The sequence below is a fragment of the Castanea sativa genome, chromosome 6 (genome assembly GCF_040712315.1).
Source record: "Castanea sativa cultivar Marrone di Chiusa Pesio chromosome 6, ASM4071231v1".
Lineage (NCBI taxonomy): Eukaryota > Viridiplantae > Streptophyta > Magnoliopsida > Fagales > Fagaceae > Castanea > Castanea sativa.
The window spans coordinates 11684193-11710114 of record NC_134018.1 but is presented as its reverse complement, the minus strand read 5'-3'; the positions used below and the strand labels follow the sequence as shown (position 1 = coordinate 11710114).

Here is a 25922-nt window from a genome sequence, read left to right as displayed (position 1 = left end):
ATATATATCTAATCGGTTTCTGTTTTTATAAATTTTTTGCTTGTTTGCTTGTCTATGTTTGTGGGTTTTAATAAGTTTTATTGTCTGATCAATATTATGTTGTATGTTCTATTGCTGTTGTGGTTATATAATTAGATTTAATAGATTTATTAATGTACTGGTATGCTTTTTTTTTTATAATTATTATTCGATGATTAATTTATTTAATAGATGGGTTCTTTGTTGGGTAAACAATTTATAAATAAAATTTGAATGGAATTTACTTTCTATTTTTTTCTTGATTGGGCTGGTTTGTGATTTGTGGATTTTCTAGATATCTTTTAGTGCATCATGTAAAATTTTCGAGTGTGATAAATTAATCTGTTAAACTAAAATTTGGGGTATTTAGTTTCATAGTAGAAAGCCTAAAGAAAGTTGTTATGGTAGTGAGTCTACCATCATGGTCTAGGTGGACTTAAATTATATCATGACAATTTGGTCAGTCTTTTGATGGAATGTTGCTCTGTCTTGCATCTGATGATTCTGGTTTTTTCACTGGACTTGACTTGAAGGTTGATGGAGGCCACTTAAGGAGTGGGTACAAGCTCCAATGAGTATTGTTTTGAGATGGAAAGCAAAGGGTGTTTTGACCATATTGTCTTGAACAAAATAAATTGAAGGAAAAGGTATGTATACCTTGTTTAAGTTCTGCAGGGAGTAGGTTCTACTCTATATTTCACAAATATTGAATACAAATCATATGTTCTATTTTATATTTCACAAATATAAATAATTTCATATTAGAAAACAGATCATTTCAAGAGGCTTTTGTTGGGTATAGGCTCTTGTTGATGCTCCTAATGTGGAAATGTCCCAAATGAATTTTAGGAGGCTTTCTCTCACTGACATTAAAATTGACATTAAGAGGGTTCCTAAGAAGAAGGAATTGTTGGATGCTATGGAGAAAGCTGGTAAGGACTTTTAATTGTGAATGAACATGAATCATTTTTACATTCAATGCTGTGTTTTTTTTTTTTTAATAATAATTGTGAGTTTGTTTTGGCAAATGTCAAAAAGAAGTGGGAGAGTAGTTCCTGGGGCATAAAACTCAATTGTCCAGAAGAGAAGGCAAAATCTGACCAACTTTGATAGGTTCAAGCTTATGTTGGCAAAAATTAAGGTTGGTCATCTCTCTCAATTGGTCATGATAAATATCATTTGGTTGGTTATTTGTCTTGCTATTTCATTTTAGCTTTGAAATTATTTTCTTTTTTAAATAATCAATGCTCATAAATCACTTAAATATGTTTTTGCAGAGGGCTGGACTGGTCAAGCAGGAGCTAGCAAAATTGAAAAAGGAGAATGCTGCATAAGCATAGTTTTATCTGGATTTCCCAATTTTGTTTTGAACTTTCTGCAATTGTACTTTTGGATTGCTAGCCTGTCTTCAATCAATTCAGAGTTTCACAATAGCTTGAGTTTTTATGTATTTCTCACAAACTTTAATGTTAGTCATTAATACTAATACTAATACTAATACTTTTGCTTTATGGTAGATAAATAAGTTGGGTTAAGTACCTTGGTGTTACACAGCCATCGTCTTCCATCTTTCACTGATTTATGTTGATTTCTTAAACATAAATCAGATTTGTGAGTTGGTGGAATTGTCTTTAAGGCATCCACAACTTTTTGAAAATATTGGAGTGAAGCCTCCCAAGGGAATTTTGATATATGGGCCTCCTGGTACTGGAAAGACACTCATAGCGAAGGGTATTGCTTTAGTTTTTTTTTTAAAAAAAAAAAAAAACTTATTTCAACGATTTTCAATAATATTTCGACGTTTAATAATTGTTGATAAAGGTGAATCACATTTTTCGTCGGTCACATAGGGCGTAGAAACAAAGTTTCAACATAGTTTTTAGTGGCGGTTCTCAACGGTCACTTAAACCGTCGAAAATACTTTTTTCGACGGTTTCTAATACTTTTTTCGACGTTTTCAACTGTTGAAAATGGCAAACTTTCTTGTAGTGACATATTATATTTGCAAAACAAAATCCACCCAAAACTTGTCCCATGTATATTTCCATGAGTTGGGTCAAATGCATTTAGGTCGGGTCGAGTAAACCTAATATTTTTTCATTATTTAAAAAAAATTAAATTCAATAGTTGAGGGAGGAGAGATTTAAATCCACTGGAAGTACTCAATTGTTAGATAATTCATAACATTTTTTTTTTTTGATACAAATAATTCATAACGTTCAAACCACTAAAAAAAGAGTGAAAAAATTACTATCTCATTTTAAATGCTTATATCATTAGTTTGGATAGTACCTCCCCTATGCACTAAGTGCATGGCGGTATGAGGGAGACTTAGTTCAAGCTTGAGGTGTTGGGGGGATGTATTAGTGAGTATATATTTCTAAACCATTTATAAAAAAATCAAAAAATATTTAGGAACTAAAAGATCACCTAAATTGTTGAAACCTTAGTACGTATTAGATATAATTAACATTTTACTAATTTAAATGCATAATTGAGTCAAATTTGGGTATTTAAATATATTAAAACCCCTTATCAAACCCTAGAGGGATTTTTTTTTTTATTTAAATTCCAAACCCTTACTATTAGAATATGGTCAAGTTAGAAAGCCCACCGCTCACAATTAAGTCAGGTCCTAATCAATAACTATTAACTATTCATGATCTATCCTTTGTCCAGACATAATATCTTTATAAACTATAATGAGACTACATTTGCTCAAATGTGTAAACTTTACTCGTTGCCATCCCTAAATCCATGCTTCTCCAAAATTATCATTTGTGAATTTTTTGGGGACAAAGTTTTGGCTTCAAACCAAGGAAGTTAATACCGTACAGGAGGCTGTACCAATTTGGTTACTAGTACGATATATTTCGGATATCGATCAATACTGGTGTACCGTTTTGAGTTTACCGCTATTATATATATATATATATATATATATATATATATATATATATATATATATATATATATATTATACACACACCAAAATTTCTAGAACCATGTTTATAAGCATATAATATTTCACTTATATTATAGTAAATATAAAAGTTTATCATAAAACATTACCTCAATTCAGAACAAATTATTCATAGTTTTAGACTTTAGTATCAATTAAAAGGAAAAAAAAAACACAATATAAAAAATAGAAAGCTTAGTTGTTCATTGCATACTAAGAAAACACATAATATTAATAAGTTACCATTATGCTCTTACAAAAATTTAAAAATTACAAAACTAAAAAAAAAAAAAGGTTTTTTTCTGTACTGGCTGGTACGCCCAGTACCGGCCGATATTGCCCGAAATTGGCCGGTATGGTCAATACGGTACGGTCAATACGCGGCCGGTACGGCTGTTATTTTTTCCGGTACAAAATAGAAGTGTATCAGTACCAGTGCACTGGCCGGTACATTTCGGGCCGGTATGGTCAATACGGTACGGTCAATACGCGGCCGGTACGGCTGTTATTTTTTCCGGTACAAAATAGAAGTGTATCAGTACCAGTGCACTGGCCGGTACGGTATGTACCGGCCGGTACGGTATCAACCACCCTGCTCCAAACTGATTTGGAGCTATTTTTTCAAACTCATTACGTGGATTTATAAATATATTTATGTATATTATTTATATAAGTCACGTGTATAATTCATTAAAAAAGTTATGTGACTAGAATTATTCATAAATGATCTCTTTAATTATCACGTAGTGGGTGGAGAAAGATTTTTTTTTTTGGGAGGTAAAATAGGTAGAAATTTTATTAAGTAAATAAACTATAAGTACAAGGGAACTTCATGCCTTGTTTCAACACTCCGAAAACAGGGGATAAAAGAAACATCAAAACAAATGCTCAAAGATTGATACATAGCAGTTCAGTCATTTATAAGCTTCACTGTTGACCTTCGGCCTCTCTATCTTGCTGTTGTGCCTGCATGAATCACTGGTATTCTTGCAAGAAACCGTTTGCCCCCCTCAGTATGTCTCGTGGATGGAGTTGGACCTGTTCGAAGTAATATTTATTTCTCGCGTTCTAAATTTCCCAAGCTGTGACTGCCCACTTCTCCACATCATGCACTTCTAATTTATTCACCATCCTTTTGAGAAGCATAAAGAAATCACAGTCTGTATTGGGGCATTTATGAATTCTTTCACTACAAAGAGCCCAAACATTCCTTGCTAGGGGGCATTTCTACAATAAATGTCCAACTGATTCGGGTTTATGACAGCACATACCACACATAGGGTCTACCTGCACTCTTCTCCTGTTTAGGTTCTCTCTGGTTGGCAACATATTTGAGCATGCCCTCCAGAGGAACATACGGACCTTTGGTGGCACGTTCAACCTCCACAACCTCCTCCAAAATGTTCCGTCTAGTCATGCAGATCTAGCAAAAAAATCAAATTTATTCAGAACACAAAAATAGGGGAAACAAAATATAATGAAGAATAGAAAGAGAAACCAAATTTTTATTTAAAATTTTAATTAATTAATTACCGTTGAGAGAGAAGCAGGAGGAAGCTCACTAATATGAAGTTTGTGATAAATTCAGAAATAAAGAACTTTGAAATCTTTAAGTCTACGGCTTGGTCTATTTATAATTTCCAACTTGCCAACTGAATTTTTTAAAATTTTTTTAAAAAAAATACTAATTTTAGAATTAGGTTTGGTTGGGTTCAGACTTTGGTGTAGTGGGAACTATTTTACCTGATCAGTTTCTGCATGTGATCAGGAAGGATGCTACTGAATGTGATGTTGCCTCGTTATATAATTGAATCTTGTATCTTTGTTAATATATATACAAATATATTTTAATATCCATCACTGAAAACTGAGAAATGAAGAACACCTATCCCATCTACTATCATATCTTATCTGGGAAGACAAACGATGATCCAAAATCAATCAGTGTCTAAATATATACCCAAAGGTCCCAAACATCCATGTCTACACCCACCCAAAGTCAAAGATCATTTGTTGAAAATATATACATACTCTTCAACCCAAATCGTGGAGATATCAAACTTGGTTAGGTCCAAGAATTTCTTGAAAAAGCTTACGATCTATCACAAGAATAAGGCAACATCCCAGCAAAAATTGGTTGAGATCTAAATAGCAAACCTCAGGCGCGACCTCACAATGAATTAATTATCAACAATTTCTCATTAGACAAACAATGCAATATTTTTTTTTTTTCCTTCTTCTGCCGGCAATCTATCCATGGAGGTGGAATAATGGTGGAGGAGAAAGAGATAGAAAGAAACGGAGAGAGAGTCAAATATAACACTTTTTTTAGGTTTAAAGATAGATATAAAATATAACAAATGAGAGATAATTAATGAGATCCTAATCAGAATATTAGCATTAATGAAGGTCTTTTTTTTACCATTGGATCTACTTAAATCCAATGGTTTAAAAAATGTGTAACTTTTTAGAGTTACACCAAGTATAACTTGAACCTATTTTTTTATATATATATATATATATATATATATATATATATATATATATATTTATTGTATCTATTAGCAGACAAGTTGTCACCCTATTTAAAGTTATAAATAATAGGACACTAGATCTATTTGAAATGGTGAGGATCCTAGTTCCTCTCGTTATAGATTTTAAACAAGGCTTTTGTATAGTTTATACGTATCTATATATGCCGTAAAGTTGTTCATACATCTATGTTGAAATTTAGTTAGTTAATTTACGAAGAAATGTATTTCAATAAAATTGATCAAGGAGTATTTTTTTTTTAATTTATTTTTAAAAATGTGAAAGTTACAAACTATTTTACAAACTGCTAATGTGATTGGTAATTATTGGTAGTAAAAATATGATATTAGTGATAAGCCAAGATAAAGACCAGTAAAATTTTACCAAATTAACAGTTTGTAAAAATATTGTAAAATAGTTTATGCGTGTAGCATACATCGTTTGTTTTTAGTTTTGCCATGACCTTTGACCAAGTATAGACAGTTTTTTTTTTTTCTTTTTTTTAAATCATGTTGCATAAATTAGTTTAAACGGTTTCTTTATTTTCTCTAATACAATTTCTCCAGGAAGAATGTAACCTACCTTATAGAACTATCATTAGTTTAAACTAATGATTTGTTGCCGACGCAAATTTGCATCGGCAACAAATCAACGTGCGGCTATCTCAACCCAAGCATACAAAATTAGCAAAATCTTCAAACAGAAGATTTCCAAACCCTCCACTCTAAACCACCAATGCAACAGCATTAGGCCCCTGCATAAATATTTAAGGCTGTAAGACTGGATCCTCATATGACAGGCAGCTCAAACCATAGTTAGCAACTCAAAAAACACCACCAGCACCACCGCCCAATGCAGCCAAATACTGAGCCGAGTGAGTTTGAGAATCTTCACTCAATGGAAATTGAAAATCCACAGGCTCCATATAAAATGTTGGAGAGAGATGTCAGCCTAGGAAATGGTAAAGGGAATGACCTGCCTTCAATTGAATTGGTTTTCAAGGAGAAGGCAATTCCCACATGGAGGAATCAGTTGACTATAAGAGCTTTTGTAGTGAGTATTGTTTTGGGTACTTTGTTCACTGCCTTGGCGATGAAGCAAAGTCTTTTAAACGGACTAGCTAATCCTATAAACATGTATGCTGGGATTGTAGGGTTCTCCTGCATCAAAGCTTGGATCTTGATCATTGACAAATGTGGGATTTTAGGCCCACCTTTCACTAGGCAAGAGAATACCTTCATTCAAGCTACAGTCCTTGGAATCACTGGAGTTACTTCTTCTGGTACGTATGTTCAACTTTCAAGCAATGGAACACTTAGAGATACTATTATTTGTACATTGCTAGTTTGATATGTGTGTATGTTATGGTTGATTTTGTTAAAAATGAATTCTGATAATTTATTTGAACACACAGGGGGCTTGTCAAGCTACATTTTTGGAATGTCCCATACTGTTGCAAAGCAAAGGAATCCATTAATTGATGATAAGCTAAACATTAAGAACCCAAGTGTTGGCTGGCTTTTGGCCTTTTATCTTACTACATCTTTTGTTGGCCTCTTCTTTATAATGCCTTTTCGAAAGGTAAGTCTTACAAACTAATTACTTCTTTCCTTTTCTTTTTCCTTTTTTTTTTTTTTTTTTTTTTTTATAGCAACAACTTATCAATTGTTGTAAAAGTATTAGACTTCTCTAAACAAAAACTAATTATAGGTTGTTCATAATGTTTGTTAGAAATTTATTTTAGATGCACAAAATAATATTAGTCTCTCTTGAAATCAATCTCTATAATTTCAACTATCTTTCTTAGACCCCCCACAAAATGAGGAGTTTTCTACATTTGGTGTGCATTTTTAATTTCCAAAAATTGTGTATATTTGCAATTTTAAACCTCAAATTTATTTTATATTCTCTATCTCTTTTTCTTTTCCTATTACTACAAACTTATTGACCTTTTACTATCATCAACGTATTTACTTTACTAATTTAACCATATCTTAATTTAGGGTGTGTTTGGTTAAGACCATTTAAGATTGCAATTTTGAATGTATTATTGTTGGTTTTCAGGTTATTATCGTAGACTATAAATGGTTGTTCCCTAGTGGGCATTCAATTGGTTACCTTATCAACTCCATCCAAGCTCCTCTTAAGACCAAGTTCTCAAGGTATTGCGCCCTCTCTCTCTCTCTCTCTCTCTCTCTCTCTCTCACACACACACACACACACACACACAGGTAATATATTTTATGCATAAAAGGGTTCTCATTGTTTCTGTACTAATTGAATTGTAGGAAACAATTGACAACATTTGGCAAGTTCTTCTCCTTTAGCTTCATTTGGAGTGGTGTCATGTGGCTATTTAGTGGTGGGAGTAACTGTGGCTTTAGTTACTTTCCCTTACTTGGTTTCAAAGCATCAGACGTCGGGTACGTAAAAAGTTGACGCCATGACCTTATTGATGTCTTCTTCACTCTTCATTGCTTCTTCCATGATAAACCAGTTATACAAGAGTGTCAACAATATATGGATAACTCATGATATATGCATGGCTAATATGTATATTACTCTTTTTGTTGGCAATAACATGCAGCTTCTATTGGGATTGGGCGGGTACATACGTTGGAGTTGGCATGATGTGCCCATACAGCACAACCATATCAGTATTGATTGGAGCAATATTTGGATACACCTTCATGTTACCGGAGTTATCGAAGAAAAATGGACAGTGGTATACTGAAGATGCCAAAACTGAGAACTTCCGTGGCTACGGTGCTTACAAAGTAAAGTCTTCCTCTATTCTTACAACTTTATATATATATATATATATATATATATATATATATATATATATATATATATATATATATATATGTATGTATGTATATATTTATGTATATATATATCATCATTTGTAATTGTACTGCGCATATGGCATGCAAGCTTCATTCCTTTATATATTTATCAATATGGAGACTGATACTTTTTTTTGTGTGTTTGTGTGTGTGTGTGTAGACCTTAGTTTCTACATCGATGATTCTTGGTGATAGCGTCTACCATATCTTGAAACTTATTATCATTGGATTGTACCGCAAACTCCAGGACAAAGACACTGCTACTACTCTTCCAGTTGCTGATTCACATTCCACTGCTGGAAGCTCAGCCTTGGAAATTGAAGAACAGTTCAGAACCCAAAACTTCCTCAACGACAAATTTTCAACAAAATATTCATTCGCTGTCTGTGCTGCACTGATGCTTGTTTCCATAATAGTTCTTCCAATAATCTTTCCTCAGGTCAAATGGTACTACGTTGTGGTCATGTACACATTGTGTCCACTCTTTGCTTTCAGCAAAATACATGCACAAGGGGCTACTGACATGACCATAGTAACTGCCAATGTGGGTAAGATAGCCCTTTTCATCTTTGGAAGCTGGGCTGGAGTCTCTCGAGGTGGTATTATTGTTGCTCTAGCTGCCAACGGGGTCATAGGAAACTTTGTTTCCTCTGCTTCTGATCTAATAGTAGACTTCAAAACTGGCTACCTAACTGTGTCTTCCCCAAAGTCTATCCTCGTTGGCAAATTCACTGGGATTGCAGTTGGTTGCGTTATCACTCCTTTAATCTTTAGGTACTTCCAGGTAACTTATCCTGATTTGGGGATCAATTTTTCAACTTATCCTGTACCTTTTGCTGGCTCGACTAGAGATATTGCAGCATTTGCTCTTGAAGGACCTTCAGTCTTGCCAAAGTACTGCCTTCTTTTTTGCTATTGTGCCTTTGCTCTCGGCATCATCATCAACATAATCAGAGATGTTTTGCCAAATAAGTGGGGGAGATTTGTTCCCATTCCATTGATAATGGCCATACCACTCACTGTCGGAAGTTTTCTGTCTGTTGATCTCGTTCTGGGGAGCTTGGTAGCTTTGATCTGGAGGTTTAAGAATAAGTCTCAGGCTGATGTTTTTATACCCATAGTTGGTTCTGCTTTGATTTGTGGAGATGGGCTTTGGACTTTGCTGTCTTCAGTATTCTTTTTGATTAATTGGAAGCCACCAGCCTGTGTAAGGTTTCTTGAGAATCAAATGGAAGAGTAGCAGAAGAATAGAGCTTGCTAAAAGTAACTTGGTCCTAGTTTTTGCAAAATCAGTCATGTGCCTACATCACGCATGAAGATTTTTGTTTTGTTTGTATTGTTTTTCTCTTCCTTTTTGACTGCCATTTGTTTTGTTTTGTTTTTGGTTTTTCATTTTTTCAGTCGTACCATGCTTGTAATTATGTACCCAAAAGCCATGGGCATTAAGATTTGCTAATCAGTGTCTAAAGCTAACTTCTATACAGTTATTCAATATTTCAGTAACATGTTAATCCATTTAGTATAGAAACTATTAACTTTTTTTTTTTTGGATAAGCTATTAACTTATTTAAAATAAAGATTAGAAAGCCCACCGCTCGCAATAAAGTTAAGGTCCTAATCAATGACTATTAACTACTCATGATCTATCCATTTGTCCAGACACAATATCTTGAGAAACTATAATGGGACTACATCTGCTCAAATGTGCAAACCTAGCTCATTGACCAATAAGCTTAGTATTCCTTTTATAGTTTTTTTTTTTTTTTTTTGCAAGAAAGAAAAAAAATGCCGTGAAATTAGTATGCAATGATGCTCTCCATTTTATTGTGCTAACAAAATCAAGAAATTAAATTATTTAACAAACAAATGCCTATAGGAAATTCTCTCCATTTCAAGTGCAATAGAAATAGTCAATATTACAATTTAGATTTTTTATTGTATTTATTAGAATACATGTCGCCACTTCATTTAAAATTTTAAATAACAGAACACTAGATCTATTTGAAATCCAGTTAGTTAATTTACATAGAAATATATTTGAATAAGATTGATCAAGGTGTATTCTGTTAATTTGTTTTAAAAAATGTTAAAGTCACAAACTATTTTACAATAATAAGTGATTACTGGTATATAAAAATGTGATATTAGTGGTAAGGCCTAGATGAAAACCAATAAGAATTTGTCAAATTATCAGTTCCTAAAAATATTGTAAAATAGTTTGTGCGTGTAACATTAATCGTTTCTTTTTAGTTTTACCATGACCATTGACCAAGTGTAAACAGTTTTTTTTATATTTTTTTATCATGTTACAGAAATTAGTTTTAACGATTTCTTTATTTTCTCTAGTACAAATTCTTCAGGAAGAATGGAACCTCCCTTACAGAACTATCATTAGTTTGCTTTGACTACATGTCAATGTGCGGCATCTCAAACTAAGCATACAAAATTAGCAAAATCTTCAAACAGAAAATTTCCAAACCCTCCACTCTAAACCACCAATACAATAGCATTAGACCACTGCATAAATATATATACACAAGGCTGCAAGACTGGGTCCTCATATGACAGACTGCTCAAAATATATACATATAAACCACCAACACCAACAGCACCACCGCCCAATGCAGCCAAATACCAAGCCGAGTGAGTTTGAGAATCTTCACTACCCAATGGAAATTGAAAATCTACAGGCTCCATATACAAGGTTTGAGAGGGATGCGAGCCTAGGAAGTGGTAAAGGGAATGATATACCTTCAATTGAAATAGTTTTCAAGGAGAAGGCAATTCCCACATGGAGGAATCAGTTGACTATAAGAGCTTTTGTAGTGAGCATTGTTTTGGGTACTTTGTTCACTGCCTTGGCGATGAAGCAAAGTTTGTATAGCGGAGCATTTAATCCTATAAACATGTATGCTGGGATTGTAGGATTCTCCTGCATCAAAACCTGGATCATGATCATTGACAAATGTGGGATTTTAGGTCCACCTCTCACTAGGCAAGAGAATACCTTGATTCAAGCTACAGTTCTTGGAATCACTGGTGTTACTTCTTCTGGTACGTATGTTCAATTTTCAAGCAATGGAACACTTAGAGATACTATTATTTGTACATTGCTAGTTTGATATGTGTGTATGTTATGGTTGATTTTGTTCAAAATGAATTCTGATAATTTATTTGAACACACAGGGGGCTTGTCAAGCTACATTTTTGGAATGTCCCTTACTGCCGCAAAGCAAAGGGATCCACCAATTGTTGATAAGCTGAACGTTAAGAACCCAAGTGTTGGCTGGCTTTTCGCCTTTTATCTTGCTACATCTTTAGTAGGCCTCTTCTTCATGGCGCCTTTTCGAAAGGTAGGTCATACAAACTAATTACTTCTTTTCTCTTCTTTTTTTTTTTTTTTTTTACTAAAAAACTAATTATTCTTTCTAGGAGATCATATTACAATTTTTTTTTTTTTATTTGGCAATTTCAGTCATTAATAAATAAATAAAAAATGTCACATCCACAATATTTTCACAATAAATTTTAAATAATCAATTATCTGGGATGAGCAAAAAAATATAACTTTGAAGTTAATTGGTTTAAATTAGAAGCAATTACAACTTTCAATCTAGGATTTGTTGTAAAAATATTATACTTCTCTAAATCAAAACTAATTATAGATTCATATTATTTGTTAGAAATTTGTTTTAGATACACAAAATAATATTCGGCCTCTCTCAAAATCAATCTCTATAATTTCCACCATCTCTCTTAGACCCCAGAAAACAGGAGTTTTCCGCATTTGGTATGCATTTTTTTTTTTCAAAAATTGTGTGTATATTAGCAATTTTAAAACTTAAAATTTATTTTATATTCTCTATTTCTTTTTCTTTTCCTATTACCACAAATTTACTGATCACCTTTGACTATCATCAACGTATTTACTTTATTTATTTAACCATATCTTAACTTATGGTGTGTTTGGTTAAGACGATTTAAGATTTCAATTTTGTTTGTATTATTGTTGGTTTTCAGGTTATTATCGTAGACTATAAATGGTTGTTCCCTAGTGGGCATTCAATTGGTTACCTTATCAACAGCATCCAAGCTCCTCTTAAGACCAAGTTCGCAAGGTATTGCTCCCTCTTTCTCTCTCTCACACACACCCAGGTAATATATTTTATGCATAAAAGGGTTCTTATTGTTTCCGTACTAATTGAATTGTAGGAAACAAGTGACAACGTTTGGCAAGTTCTTCTCCTTTAGCTTCATTTGGAGTGGTGTCATTTGGCTCTTTACTGGTGGGAGATTCTGTGGCTTTAGTTTCTTTCCCTTACTTGGTTTCAAAGCAACAGAAGCCGGGTACGTAAAAAGTTGATGCCATGATATTATTGATGTCTTGTTCACTCTTCATTGCTTCTTCCATGATAAACCAGTTTATACTGAGTGTCAACAATGGACACTTTTTTATTTATTTTTATAACTCATGATATATGCATGTATTACTCTTTGTTGGCAATAACATGCAGCTTCTATTGGGATTGGGCGGGTACATATGTTGGAGTTGGCATGATGTGCCCATACAGCACAACCATATCAGTATTGGTTGGAGCAATATTTGGATTCGCCTTCATGTTTCCTGAGTTACAAAAGAAAAGTGGAAAGTGGTATACTAATCAACTCAGTCGAGATAGCTTCCATGGCTACAGTGCTTACAAAGTAATGTCTTGCTCAATTTATACGACTTTATATATATAATTGTACTGCATATGGCATGCAAGCTTCATTCCTTCTTATATATTTATCGATTAGGAGACTGATACATATTGTGTGTGTGTGTGTAGACCTTCATTAGTACATCGATCATTCTTGGGGATAGCCTCTACCAAATCTTGAAACTTATTATCATTAGATTGTACCGCAAAATCCAGGAAAAAGACACTACTGCTGCTCTTCCAGTTGCTGATCCACATTCCACTGCTGGAAGCTCAGCTTTGGATATTGATGAGCAGTTCAGGACGCAAAACTTCCTCAAGGACGGAATTTCAACAAAATATTCTTTGGCTGGCTGTGCTGCACTGATGCTTGTTTCCATAATAGTTCTTCCAATAATCTTTCCTCAGGTCAAATGGTACTACGTTGTGATCATGTACATATTGTGTCCACTTTTTGCTTTCAGTAAAACACATGCACAAGGGGCTACTGACATGTACATAAGTACCGGTTTGGGTAAGATAGGCGTTTTCATCTTTGGTGCCTGGGCTGGAGTCTCTCGAGGTGGTATTATTGTTGCTCTAGTTGCCAATGGGGTCATAGGAAACTTTGTTGCCTCTGCTTCTGATCTAATGGTAGACTTCAAAACTGGCTACTTAACTGTGTCTTCCCCAAAGTCTATCCTCATTGGCAGATTCATTGGGACTGCAGTTGGTTGCTTTATCACTCCTTTAATCTTTAGGTACTTCCAGGTAAAATATCCTGATTTGGGGTTCAATTCTTCAACTTATCCTATACCTTTTGGTGTCCTTAGTAGAGAGGCTGCATCAGATGCTCTTCAAGGAGTTTCAGGCTTGCCAAAGTACTGCCTTCTTTTTTGCTATACCGCCTTTGCTCTAGGCATCATCATCAACATAATCAGAGATGTTTCGCCAAATAAGTGGGGGAGATTTGTTCCCATTCCATTGATAATGGCCGTACCATTCAGTACCGGAGGTTTTCTGGCTGTTGATCTCTGTTTGGGGTGCTTGGTAGCTTTGATCTGGAGGTTTAAGAATAAGTCTCAGGCTGATGTTTTTATACCCGTAGTTGGTTCTAGTTTGATTTGTGGAGATGGGCTCTGTACTTTGCTGCTTTCAATATTTAGTTTGATTAATTGGAAGCCACCAGCCTGTGTACAGTTTCTTAGGAGTCAACTGGCAGGGTAACAGAAGAATAGAGCTTGCTAAAAGTAACTTGGTCCTAGTTTTTCCAGAATCAGTCATGTGCCTACATCACACATGAAGATTTTTGTTTTGTTTGTTTTTCTCTACCTTTTTTGACTGCTATTTGTTTTGTTTTGTTTTTGTTTTTTCATTTGTTCAGTCGTACCATGCTTGTAATTATGTACCTAAAAGCCATGTGCATTAAGATTTGCTAATCAGAGTGTCTAAAGCTAACTTCTATACAATTCTCCTGGTTTGAGCAAACCCCAGCACATTTATTCAATAGTTCAGTAACATATTAATCCATTTAGTACAGAAACTATTAACTTATTCAAAAAGATTAGATATTGATTGTAAGCAGTCAAGTTTCGCTCTTACATATCACGTCTCTTGAAAAAATTAATCAATTGCATCCTTTCTTATTTCAAATAAGTTATGCCTTTTAATCAGAATTGTATATGTCAGCTGGCAATTATTGAAAATTTCACTTCAAGGTATAATAAGATAATAACTTATATGATTAAACTTACCACTACCAAAAGATAACTACATGATAGGATTGATATTCCAATAGGGGAAAAAAAACAAAAACAAACAAACAAACTGATAATAAGAAAATAAAGATTTTTTTTTCTTTCTAATTCAAGCCTTTAGAACTGAAAAGCTAAGAATGAAGTCCTTGATTTCATCGTTAGCAGCCCTATCAAGGGCAGTCCGTCCATCTGCATCCTTGACAGTGTAACTCGCTCCAGCTCTTAGCAACTCTTCAATTTTCGGCTTGTCACCTTCTGATGCAGCCATTAACAATATGATGTCTACAGGGTGGATATTTTGGTTTAAAAGAGCATCCATCTTATCATATGAACCCTCAACAGCAAGCATGCCCATGTAATTAAAATACTGTAAGGCAGAATAATGTCAGCAATAAATTTCTCAGTGTAGTTGTAATTAAGATAATTGTCCTTGACTACATAAAATTATGATTAATCAACATTCAGATTACTTAATTTAAACATATATATGTTCTACATGACACTTTCAGGTCAGGGTTGTTTTTCTGGTATATGAAAAAAGTAATTATATTAACAGTAATGAAGATACATCTGTAAGGACGGTTACATTTGATTTTGAGAAGTCTTGAGAATTAACCACAAAGAAACTTAATCTCAGGCTTGCTAGCCATCCTAACCAAAAAAGTCATTCGACAGAACTTCTTGAATCCATTAGAAGTTTATGGATGAAAAGCTCTGTCCTTACGATATATTTTCTAAAACATTTTTGTATTTATTTGTTCTAAATCATAGAAACACGCATTTATTGTAAACTATGGAGCACTTTGCTTCCCACAAACGGTTATATAATACTTAGACAGATGACCAAACACAGACATGATTGAATTACTTTGAAACTTCCTTTCAACTTACACTATATAATACACACATGCCCACTCATGCCCACTCATACCCACACCAGAAACTGTAAAACTTCAGCCTGCCCCCTCGCAACTTAAACTAAAGTTTGTTGCCACCTAAAATAAATTCAGTGTTATCTTTTCTTTTGGTGGGCAAGGGATGAAGGGGCATATATTGAGTTCAAAAATAAGTAATCACTCTGTCAAAGAGAATTGTAGAAATGAGCTGCGGCAACTTCTTATCATAAAAAGTGCTCATTATATTCAGATGTCAATATCTTAACATGACCCTTGACGTCGAATTTTGTTGACTGTTCTCTGTTAGAATTTTGAAGGTCCATTAGGGTTCATATCACACATATAAAATAATTATCCTGAGTAATGGCACACACTCCAGTAGAAATAGGTACTAGAGGCACAGTCAGATCCCTTACAATGAAAGAAATCGAGTACTTCAGCCAGCTCGAATTAAGCTGCCAAGGTAGCTCACAGAAGCCTCTGTTCCCTATTACAGACAAGGCTTCCTCTAGTAGTCATTCCAGACCCACTTTTGGATCTGTGACAGCAACCCAAAAGAAGAAAAATAAAGGCAGCAGGCTCCTACCAGGCATATGTTCTATGGTGGAAGTTTCAGACAACAATCGACCAACTGGGATTTCTGGTTTCAGTTACAGGAACCTTAAATCTGGTCTGAAGAAGTTGTAGGCTTATATAATGCACTCGGCTAGCTTTGAGAAACCCAGCTTCTTAAGACAATTTGTTATAGGGCTAGCCCATGCTCTGTCCTAGTGATTCGAGAGATGCAAGAAAATTATTATTTAATATTATTTATGTTTGCAAGTCAATTGTATTTTTATATTTTAGGTCCTAATAGTTTATTAGGCTATTAGTATTTTAATTTGGAAGAAGGTTATTTTTGTAATAAGGCAATTCGGGTTTCTTAGCCAGTTAGAAATAAGGTTTAGTAATCCTATATAAGTAACCTATTGTAATCCTTGAGGAGATAATTGATATTTTAATGAATGAAAAAATGGCCGTTTGGTCTTTCTTTGGTCTGGTGCTGACTCCAAGTCTACCCTAGGTGCTGACTCCTAGTGGTTTTTCCGCTTGGTGCTGACTCCAAGCAAGACCTAGGTGCTGACTCCTAGGTCATATCCTTTTATTTTATTGTTGTTTCAATTTTGTTCTGGTTGTCCTGCGTCACCTGATTCCCACATTTTATGTCCACAATTTCAACTATGTTAGATCCTTTCTTTTCACATATAAAATAATTTTCCTGAGTAATTCTTCTCATTTCCAAAATCTACCCTTTTACTTCCTTGGTGAGAAATCCACATTTTTCATTCCAAGCTCCTGGTTCTGTTGGGAATAGAAATATTTTTTAACTGAACAAGTTCTGTTTCTTTTTATAATTGTTTACATTCAATTTCTTAAACAACTGTGAGATGAAGGGACATCAACCACTCTGTACAAGAAGATCCATTTCCCTTATAAACAAGCAGATACACCAAAACTTTAGCACTTGTATTGGGGTGGCCACCTGATATATCCTAGCCAATGCAGATTCTATTCAAAATAGAATTAAACAATCCTACTAAAAGAGAATCTTTATGTTCCATCTTCCGGACACAAATATTAATATACCCCAGATTACAGACTAACATAACCACATAACTAATAATTAGCGTAACCCTATTATCGTTTAAGCCCAACTCAACAATCTGAAGTAGAATTACAAAATTAAATTAGATAATTATAACCCATTTATGTCATAATGACTAAACTCACCCTAAGAACAACTTTACCAGCACCATTAATTAATGCTCATTCCATTTTGTCCGATTTCCAAAGAACCCAATTCATTACAAACGACATTACTTTCACAAACTCTTAACACATATAATTACATGCTCAAACATAACTACATTAACATAGACAAAGTTACAGTTCAGAGTTAAAAGAAGAACCTGTTCAACATCATCTCTATCAAAGTCATCACGGGACTGACTGCCATAAATGCCAGCACCTTCCGCATCAACTCCATTTTTACCAAATTTGAACCAGCACTTGGCTCTAGAGCCATTGGAGGGTCCAAGTTTAGAGGGTCTGACCCACCCCAACCTATTCTGAACACCCAGAAACTTAAGATTGGTTTTTGACAAGGAAGAAGGAGAAGTGGAGGGTTTGAACGTAAAGGGTAAGTGGGTTGTACATGGTATTGAAGCCATTGCTGAGTTTCCGAGAAGCTGAACCAAGAAAGCACTACCTTTATCACACTCCTAGTTCTATCCACTTATGTCTGGCTGAGGAAGAAATAATAGGGTGTATTTGCATTGTTTTCATGTTGTTATGTGAATGTGATCTTTGCCATTCTATACGTGTACTATATTGACCAATCAAGTGGTTCAGTTTTGTTGACATGGGAAAAATTACAACACCGAAAACCAGCAGTTAAAACTTAAAACCAGAACATTTTAAAAATTAGATGAACATATTAGAAAGTGGCGTCCTTAAAAAGTACGTTTGTGTCTAAAAAGTGGCTTCAATATGTTAGAATTCTTTTTGCTGCGTGAATAATATTAGAATTTTACCCAAAAGAATAATATTAGAATTAGAATTTTAGATGGATCCATTCCAATCTCCTCCTTATTTATTGTAGGTCCATTTTGATTTTTTAATGAAAATGGGGTCACATGAGTAACAAAAACAAAAATTAGTCAGGGAGAAAAATAAAAAGAGATGGGAGGTATTTCTATGAATAGGAAAAGTAAGTTACAAGAGCATATTGAATTTGTTAGAAGGGTCGTGTGTGTAAAAGAGGGTCATTGTGTACCTGTTAAGGTAAAATTTTATAATGTAATCGAGCTACTTTTTATAAAAAGTCGCTTTCAATTTAAAATTTAAAATTTATATTTATATTAGTTTTTGTTATTTTTTAATGAAGATGAGACTCTTTTAAAGTTTTTTTTAACGAGTGCACAAAAATACCCATTAACAAAGAAACCTTTAACATTTGTTAGCATGTGTTACTAATTATTAGGTGCCATGCTATATGAGATTTTTTTTTTGAAAGGATAAAATAAATAAAGAGAAAAAAGGAAAAGAAAGAGGAGGTGTGGGTCATCAACAAGAAAGTGGCTTAAAAGATTGTTGGGAGAGTTAGTGGCCATAGACTTGGGTTGTGTGGGGTGGCAATTCACTTAGTGGCTTGTTGCAGGAGAATGAAGGGATGGCCGAAAGGCCTGATAGAGTCATATGTAGTGATGAGTGGCGTATGAAGTATCCAAGGACAGAGATAGGCCATCTTGTGGCATCCAAATCAGACCATGCTCCATTTCTGCTTATTTTGAATTTGGAGGTGGGAGTGGTGGAAAGAAGTCATTCAAGTTTGAGGGGCAGGCCCAAGGCCTAGGCCTAAGCCCCACCAAAAAACAAAATTTTCCTTAAAAAAAAGGCCCAATTTTCCATAGTTAAAAGTCCAAATTTTTATAAAATTATATATATTTCTAAAGGTTGTACATTTTTTTTATTAGTGATGCTAAAAATACTACAAATTTTACTATTGACTTACAAATTGCCATGTTATTAATCACAAAAAAGTGATATAAACATTCATTAGTTAATCAATGAGAGACAATGTCACATTATATTTTGAAAATTTTATAGTGCCTTTAATTAGTGCATTTTTCTTTTTCATTTCTATTAAGATTTTCAAAGTACGAGACTAGTAGAACCTTAACTCAATTGAAACCCTAAAATATTTCAAAAAGATGTTGCAAATGTGTTAAATCATCAATTATAGATTAATCTCTCCTAATAGCTTGAGACTTTAATTTTTGTAAACTAATATCCTACAAAGCCACACACCAAATAATATATATATATATATATATATATATATATATATATATATATATATATATATATCTTAAAATCAAAATATAAAATTAAAAATTAGATTACAACTTTGTTTAACTATACATCGTCTTATATCCAAAATAAAGTATCTTTTTTAATCTCAATATATTTTTATTTCTTTTTATTAATATTTATAGTTCAACAATGATTCTCTATATGAAATTAACATTAGTCTAGTTGGTATTATTTATGTATTTAATGTATCAAATTAACCATAATTTAATTAGTATTAAATAATTTTGTTTAATTAATATTTACGTATTAAAGACTCCGCATAAATTTTTCGCCTTACGCCTCAAATTATGTTGGGCTGCCCCTATTGAGGCTTGGGTATGAGATGGAAGAAGTTTAGAGATAGTATATGTGATGCTTGGCAACACCTTCTTTGGTGGATCCATCCAGAGCTTTTATATTAATGTTGATCTACAAGAAGTGTTTTGAAGGCCCCAACAAAATAAAACTTGCAAATTCTAGAAAAAAATCTATATTTGGAGCTTTTCTAAAAGTAGAATTCAAAAAAAGTAGAAGAAGGTGACAGGAATTCGAATAATTTTCACCTATCAGCAGCAATTATAAGATGAAGCAATTGTATAGAAAGAGTGAAAATGGAGAATGGGAATTAGGTCGATTCAAGAATACTTAAAGGTTCTTTAGGTCAAAAGTTTCAAAAGTTGAGCTTTTCAAAACTCAATATAAAGAGCTTTAAGGGTGCCTAAAAGTTCTATATTAAAAACTTGTCAAATTCCTCTACTTTGCTAATAAAAAGTTTTAATTATCTTAAAACTCTTGATCTCCGCCTATAATGCAATGCTAGACAGTCCCTTGATCAGTAGAATTTTCTCAATAAAAGTTACTGCCGAAAAGTTGTTTAATTGATTATATGTAGTTACTAATTAGTAACTGCATATAAGAAATGTTTTGCAGTTCTTTTACTTATCTGGCAACCAAATTGAGAAAGTGTCTTTTAGAAGTGAGAATTGATTATTAAAAAAAAAAGCATTATAGATGTGGCTTGAATCTATAAATAATCTGGCATTAAGATTTAAGAGTAATAAAGATTTTTTTTTTACAGGTACTTATTTTTCATAGTTGAATTTTAAATAATTGAATTAATGGACAATTTTTCATTTATTTATTAATATTTTGTTTAAAATACCCAATTGAGTTCAGGAGGTTCCAATATCTTATTTTCCATAGCGTGTTGCAGGAGAAATATATGACAACATAAATATGATATCATATCTCAGTGGACAAAAATAATTTAAAGCTTGGGCTTGGTTTATAGAGAATGAAAAACGATTTCTTATTTTGAGAAAATTTTGGTTAAGAGGAAGAGATACATGGGGTTGATGTTTATTTTACAAGGGACAGAATATACTTCATTTCATGTCGTTAACAAACTTTAGTTAAGTTAGTTTAATTCTTTTACTTTATGTAATATAATGTTTTTCAACTTTTATGAGTCGGTGTCATTAGGATAATGTTATGGATGTTGCATATTTTAATAAGTTATTATTGACATGTGATTAGTTGACTCAACAATTTTCCAATATACAGGAATTATACATTTTCTTTTTTATATGTTTAATTTTACATATTTTGGTTGGTATTGATAATATATATATTACACGACAAAGTTTTCCTCCAAATCGGTTTAAAAAAATCTTCTTTAATCCACTAAATAACGATTTATAAGACTATTCCTATATTTTATTTAAACAAATTATATAATTCATTAAAAATATCATATAACTAAAAGTATATGTACATAGTCATTTTAATCGCCGCATAGTGTGTCGGAAAAATTTTTCTTAAAACGAGTTTGGAAGTAAGCTTTTTCTCTATCATTCCATACTTTCTACGTTTGTTACATCGAAACAGTAAAATTTATGATCAATGATAATTTAAATAATGAAATTGTAAATCTCATATTTTATAAATTTTTTTGTAATTAACCACTCTTCATCCAACGTGTGCACCACGCTTCTTAAAATACAACACCATGGTCTCACCCACAGAATGCTTTCGTAGTGGACCACTGGCCCATTTTTTGCAGGACAATAATGCATAATACATATTGCAAAACAATCTGGATGATAAAAAGAACAAGTTGATAAATGTGATCTTTAAGAAGTGGGGACATCCAACGCAGGACCTGAACCACTGCATTTTTTTTTCTTAAAACATATACTCTTGATAGATAACAAAAACAATAGATGTTTAAATTTGCATCACTGATAGAGGAGACTGCATTTATGATTCCCCAAATGGTTTTACATTTTCAGCTTTTGAGTTTGACCAGCAAAGCCACCAACAATGAATAGCTTGCTTTTAACTCCCGATAAGGTACAAGTACTCTTTCTTTGTTCAGCATAAATTTACTTATTAGTTCCTTCCATCATCACCTTATTCATCTGTTTTCATAATATAGTTATGACAGTATAAACTTTATCACCGGCCACCTTAAATATAGAGGTGCAGATGACTGACCAAATTCTGAAGTATTTTCTTTATTTTCATTTACTCTTATTACCAAGAAAGTTTAGTGAAAACAAAGAAATTGAATGCTTCCAAAAAAATGAATAAGTTCACACTTCGCATGGTATGGGGGAATGAAGTTCAATCACATCTTTCCTATGACAATTTTTAAAACAGCAATAAAATGAAAAGCAAGAGACACTCAAGTTGCTTCACAAAGCAGAAAAGCATCCTATTCTTTTCCCTTGTTATTGAAGACATGAAAAAGAAAGTAACAACTTACTTAAACTGGCCATTAAAAGATCTATCCTTCCTTTTGAGTCTCACGTCATCATATGATACTAATTGGGAAATGAGATTGGATGTCATTTTCAAGAACCATAAGAGCATTCTCACCAAGAATGATATAAAATATAACATTTAGCATCTCAAAAAGTTACTTTATTCATTTTATTAACTCATTTTACAATACACCAAACATAAAAGATTCTATTATTTTACCACTTCATTTAAATATTCTTTTTTTATTCTTTATTCATTTAAATCAATAATTAAATCCATTGTTGCTACAATGTTTCATTAAACAAACATTTTTTTTAATATCTTGTTACAGTGGTTTGTTAGATATAGCAGCCCACTGTAGCTAGATGTCAAAATTAATAACATCTAGCACCTTTGATGGAGGGTGCATTTTAAAATTTGATGTTAAATTATAGCATTTATAACTTTTGACATCTTTGCTAAGAATGCTCTAGACCTGCTATATAACAATTCAACAAGTATCACTATCTACTAATCCCTATCAAATGCTGATCAAAATCCAAGTTATGACCCAGGTATACAGCAAACATTTAAATGAAGTCAAGGAGTTTGAAAAAGGTACAGTGGTAAGCAACTTAAATGTTTTAACTGCCGGCACATGAATACAATGGCCATATCACCATCCAATCCTCCTACCAGGCAAGAATCTAATGCTCTTCACTTTAGATAAAGAACATGAGGCAAAGAGTTAATGAGAAACACCAGGTACAAAGCAAAAACAAATGACCCAGACTCAAAGCAATTCCCTCACCAAGAAAAGACCCCCCAAAGCCTCCTCTCTTCATCCACAAGTCTCCTTCACTCCAACCAAACAAAACATGTATAAATCAAGCACCATTGCCACAAAAGTCCCTGAAGAAATGGCACACACTCCAGTAGAAATAGGTACAAGAGGCACAGTTGGATCCCTTATAATGAAAGAAATCGAGTACTTCAGCCAGCTCGAATTAAGCTGCCAAGGTAGCTCACAGAAGCCTCAGTTCCCTATTACAGACAAGGCTTCCTCTAGTAGTCTTTCCAGACCCACTTCGGGATCCGTGACAGCAACCCAAAAGAAGAAAAATAAAGGCAGCAAGCTCCTACCAGGCATATGTTCTATGGTGGAAGTTTCAGACAACAGTCGACCAATTGGGATTTCTGGTTTCAGTTACAGGAACCTTAAATCTGATCTGAAGAAGTTGTAAGCTTAGATAATGCTCTCAGATAGCTTCGAGAAACCCAGCTTCTTGAGACGATTTGTTATAGGGCTAGCCCATGCTCTATCCTGATTCCCACATTTAATGTCCACAATTTCAACTATGTTAGATCCTTTCTTTTCAGTTTTCTTTCTACTAAGAGTTCTATCCAGCGAAATACTATCAGAACCGAGCATTGGTATTCGATGAGTATTTCTAGTGTAACTTTTTGTTTTCCTAATAATCTCATGGCTTCTATCATCAATGTAGCTACTGCTTCCACTGCTGCTTGCCCCATCACATGATTTTCTAGCTTGTACCCTTTTAGGAGTTGTAGCACCACAGGGTATTGAAACAGGTACTGCACGTGGTTTAGTTCTGGAAGACAGAGGCATCTGAGGTGCAGATTTGATGGAATCCAATTCCCTTGTCATCAGGGAACTAATTGTCCCAGTGGTCCCAACTCTGATGGACCCTCCCCCACCCTTGATAGCTTCCAGAGTCTGAACCATGTTTATAATATTCTCAAAAAAAGGTCTATGCAGATATCTTATTGCACGGAACTTGTAAACCTTCAAATCTTGTCGAGAGAGATGTAGCAACTAAAGCAGATTAACATCCTGTAATGCAATAGCACCACACAATGTATCTAGATGTCAATGGTATGAAATAAAGCTGAATTTCTTTGAATTGAAGTCAGTTCCCTGATATAATTTACAGTCATGATAACAAGTACATAGATGCATGTGCAAATCTCAATTCAAAGAAAAGAGCAGTATAGTATGCAATCATGCGCGCGCACACACACACGCACACAGAAACACAGACAAACATACCGAATTTGCCTATATACTACTGCTGATAGATTCTGCAAGCAAATGCAGGTCCATAATAAAGGCTATAGAATAGAAGAAAAAAAACCATATTCAACAAAGCTTAGCAACAAAGACTCATATTTTGCGAGTGATGGAAATCAATGGAGAATTGAACCCCAGCAGAAGAGACCCAGTAAAGTATGTCCTGAATTGTGATAACTACAAGTGAGTAAGGCATGAATCTGACTGGTCTGAAGAGGTAAGTCCCAACTGAATTTTCAGTTTTTCACCCAAAACAGAATTCCCCACAACTTTTTTTCATAACAAACCCAATTAAGGAAATGGGTTTAGAGCCTAAGGATTCGGAAGTAGTGAAGTAAATTCTATCTATAGATAAATCATATCTTAAAAGAAATTGGTAATTGCTTGCAAACCTAATCAAATTGTTGGCCAATGGGAAAGGAAGAAAAATTCCACCAACTTCAACCATAACAATTAGATAACAGTGATTTCAGCAGATTCATTGATTCAAACCAAGCCAAATTTACAAATTATTCAAATTTAAATAAATAAAAAATCACTATAGATCTTGAAAAGTTTGAATTGTATTTGCAAGCTGATCAACCATGGAAACTCGAAATTTTTAAGTAAAACTACGCTTTTGCTAAATAATTGGAGCCTTATATTGCACCAAAGTAAAGCAATCTTACCCTTAAAAGAAAGCAGAAAGAACTCTTACAGTCTATTGGGTCTTTTAAAATTGCAACAAATCTAAAGACTAACAAAGCTCTCTTAGACATCAAATGTACAGACTTTTTAGGCATAAACAACCAGTTATACATACAACAACAGTGAGTAAAATCCAAATCAAACGAAATTTCAAGATTTTGCAGAATGACATATCATAAATTTCTTTAAACCGCTTGAAACAAAAGCTCTCCAACTATCAATACCCACAACCAGAAATGGTAAAAACTAACTATACAACACTCAGCAGAATGCAGATCATAAAGAATGAGATTTTAAAGCTTACCCACAAAGCAAAAAGTCAAGAACTTTGAGCCCCAACTGCTTAAAGATGCCAATTTGGAACTGACTGAGTGATCAACCAACAGAAAATGAGACAAACCCACAACACAATTTTTTCTTAAAATCTAAAGAAAAGATCTCGAAAGTTTTGGACTTTGGCACTAAATTTTGCACATGTATGATAATGTCACCTTCAATAAAGGTATCTAAATCTAATTTCTCTACTTTTTTAAGTTTTATTCTAACTTTCCACAAACTGTCTGTCTCTGTGTCTGTTGTGTGTCTCATCTTTTTTGGAGTTTTGCAGAGCAGTCAACGCACGCTCCATGGTAGTGGATTTGACACTAATCTTTTTTTAAAATAAATAAATAAGAATATACACTAATCATTGTTTGGTGGGTAATGGGTAAACAAATTTTTTTTTTTTATAATTTTAAATGGCCTTTATTAGGGGGACTGATCAATTTTGTAGTGTAGTAGGGCGTGTATTGAGATGAGGTCAATAATTTGG

General features: G+C 33.6%; 4 protein-coding genes across 4 annotated transcripts; 2 read left to right on the top strand and 2 right to left on the bottom strand.

The window, feature by feature from the left end:
- The first annotated feature begins 6364 nt into the window (after positions 1-6364).
- Positions 6365-9601, top strand: LOC142639454 (putative metal-nicotianamine transporter YSL7). Its single transcript, XM_075813627.1, has 6 exons — positions 6365-6794; positions 6927-7093; positions 7577-7674; positions 7801-7935; positions 8100-8289; positions 8522-9601. The coding sequence occupies exons 1-6, from the start codon at positions 6365-6367 to the stop codon at positions 9599-9601; spliced, it is 2100 nt and encodes a 699-aa protein (XP_075669742.1).
- Positions 9602-10982: 1381 nt separating this feature from the next.
- On the top strand, positions 10983-14267 carry LOC142639135 (putative metal-nicotianamine transporter YSL7). Its single transcript, XM_075813245.1, has 6 exons — positions 10983-11415; positions 11548-11714; positions 12382-12479; positions 12574-12708; positions 12876-13065; positions 13191-14267. Exons 1-6 carry the CDS (start codon positions 10983-10985, stop codon positions 14265-14267), a joined length of 2100 nt encoding a protein of 699 aa, XP_075669360.1.
- A 492-nt stretch (positions 14268-14759) lies between these two features.
- On the bottom strand, positions 14760-17991 carry LOC142638121 (protein LHCP TRANSLOCATION DEFECT). The gene is made up of 2 exons (XM_075812116.1): positions 17643-17991; positions 14760-15164 (listed from the first exon to the last, which is right to left on the bottom strand). The coding sequence occupies exons 1-2, from the start codon at positions 17901-17903 to the stop codon at positions 14907-14909; spliced, it is 519 nt and encodes a 172-aa protein (XP_075668231.1). The 5' UTR covers positions 17904-17991; the 3' UTR covers positions 14760-14906.
- A 4903-nt stretch (positions 17992-22894) lies between these two features.
- LOC142638622 (uncharacterized) lies at positions 22895-25646 on the bottom strand. The gene is made up of 2 exons (XM_075812669.1): positions 25416-25646; positions 22895-24187 (listed from the first exon to the last, which is right to left on the bottom strand). The coding sequence occupies exon 2, from the start codon at positions 24077-24079 to the stop codon at positions 23579-23581; it is 501 nt and encodes a 166-aa protein (XP_075668784.1). The 5' UTR covers positions 24080-24187; positions 25416-25646; the 3' UTR covers positions 22895-23578.
- Between the last annotated feature and the right edge of the window lie 276 nt (positions 25647-25922).

What these genes read in the sequence shown, in the direction of transcription:
- LOC142638622 (XM_075812669.1), bottom strand. Translation starts at nt 24,079, where the DNA reads ATGGTTCAGACTCTGGAAGCTATCAAGGGTGGGGGAGGGTCCATCAGA.
- LOC142638121 (XM_075812116.1), bottom strand. Translation starts at nt 17,903, where the DNA reads ATGGCTTCAATACCATGTACAACCCACTTACCCTTTACGTTCAAACCC. An exon ending in ATAGAGATGATGTTGAACAG is followed by an intron (nt 15,165 to 17,642) that starts GTTCTTCTTTTA and finishes TCTGCCTTACAG; the next exon opens with TATTTTAATTACATGGGCAT.
- LOC142639454 (XM_075813627.1), top strand. Translation starts at nt 6,365, where the DNA reads ATGCAGCCAAATACTGAGCCGAGTGAGTTTGAGAATCTTCACTCAATG. An exon ending in CACTGGAGTTACTTCTTCTG is followed by an intron (nt 6,795 to 6,926) that starts GTACGTATGTTC and finishes TTGAACACACAG; the next exon opens with GGGGCTTGTCAAGCTACATT. An exon ending in TTATAATGCCTTTTCGAAAG is followed by an intron (nt 7,094 to 7,576) that starts GTAAGTCTTACA and finishes GTTGGTTTTCAG; the next exon opens with GTTATTATCGTAGACTATAA.
- LOC142639135 (XM_075813245.1), top strand. Translation starts at nt 10,983, where the DNA reads ATGCAGCCAAATACCAAGCCGAGTGAGTTTGAGAATCTTCACTACCCA. An exon ending in CACTGGTGTTACTTCTTCTG is followed by an intron (nt 11,416 to 11,547) that starts GTACGTATGTTC and finishes TTGAACACACAG; the next exon opens with GGGGCTTGTCAAGCTACATT. An exon ending in CTTAAGACCAAGTTCGCAAG is followed by an intron (nt 12,480 to 12,573) that starts GTATTGCTCCCT and finishes ATTGAATTGTAG; the next exon opens with GAAACAAGTGACAACGTTTG.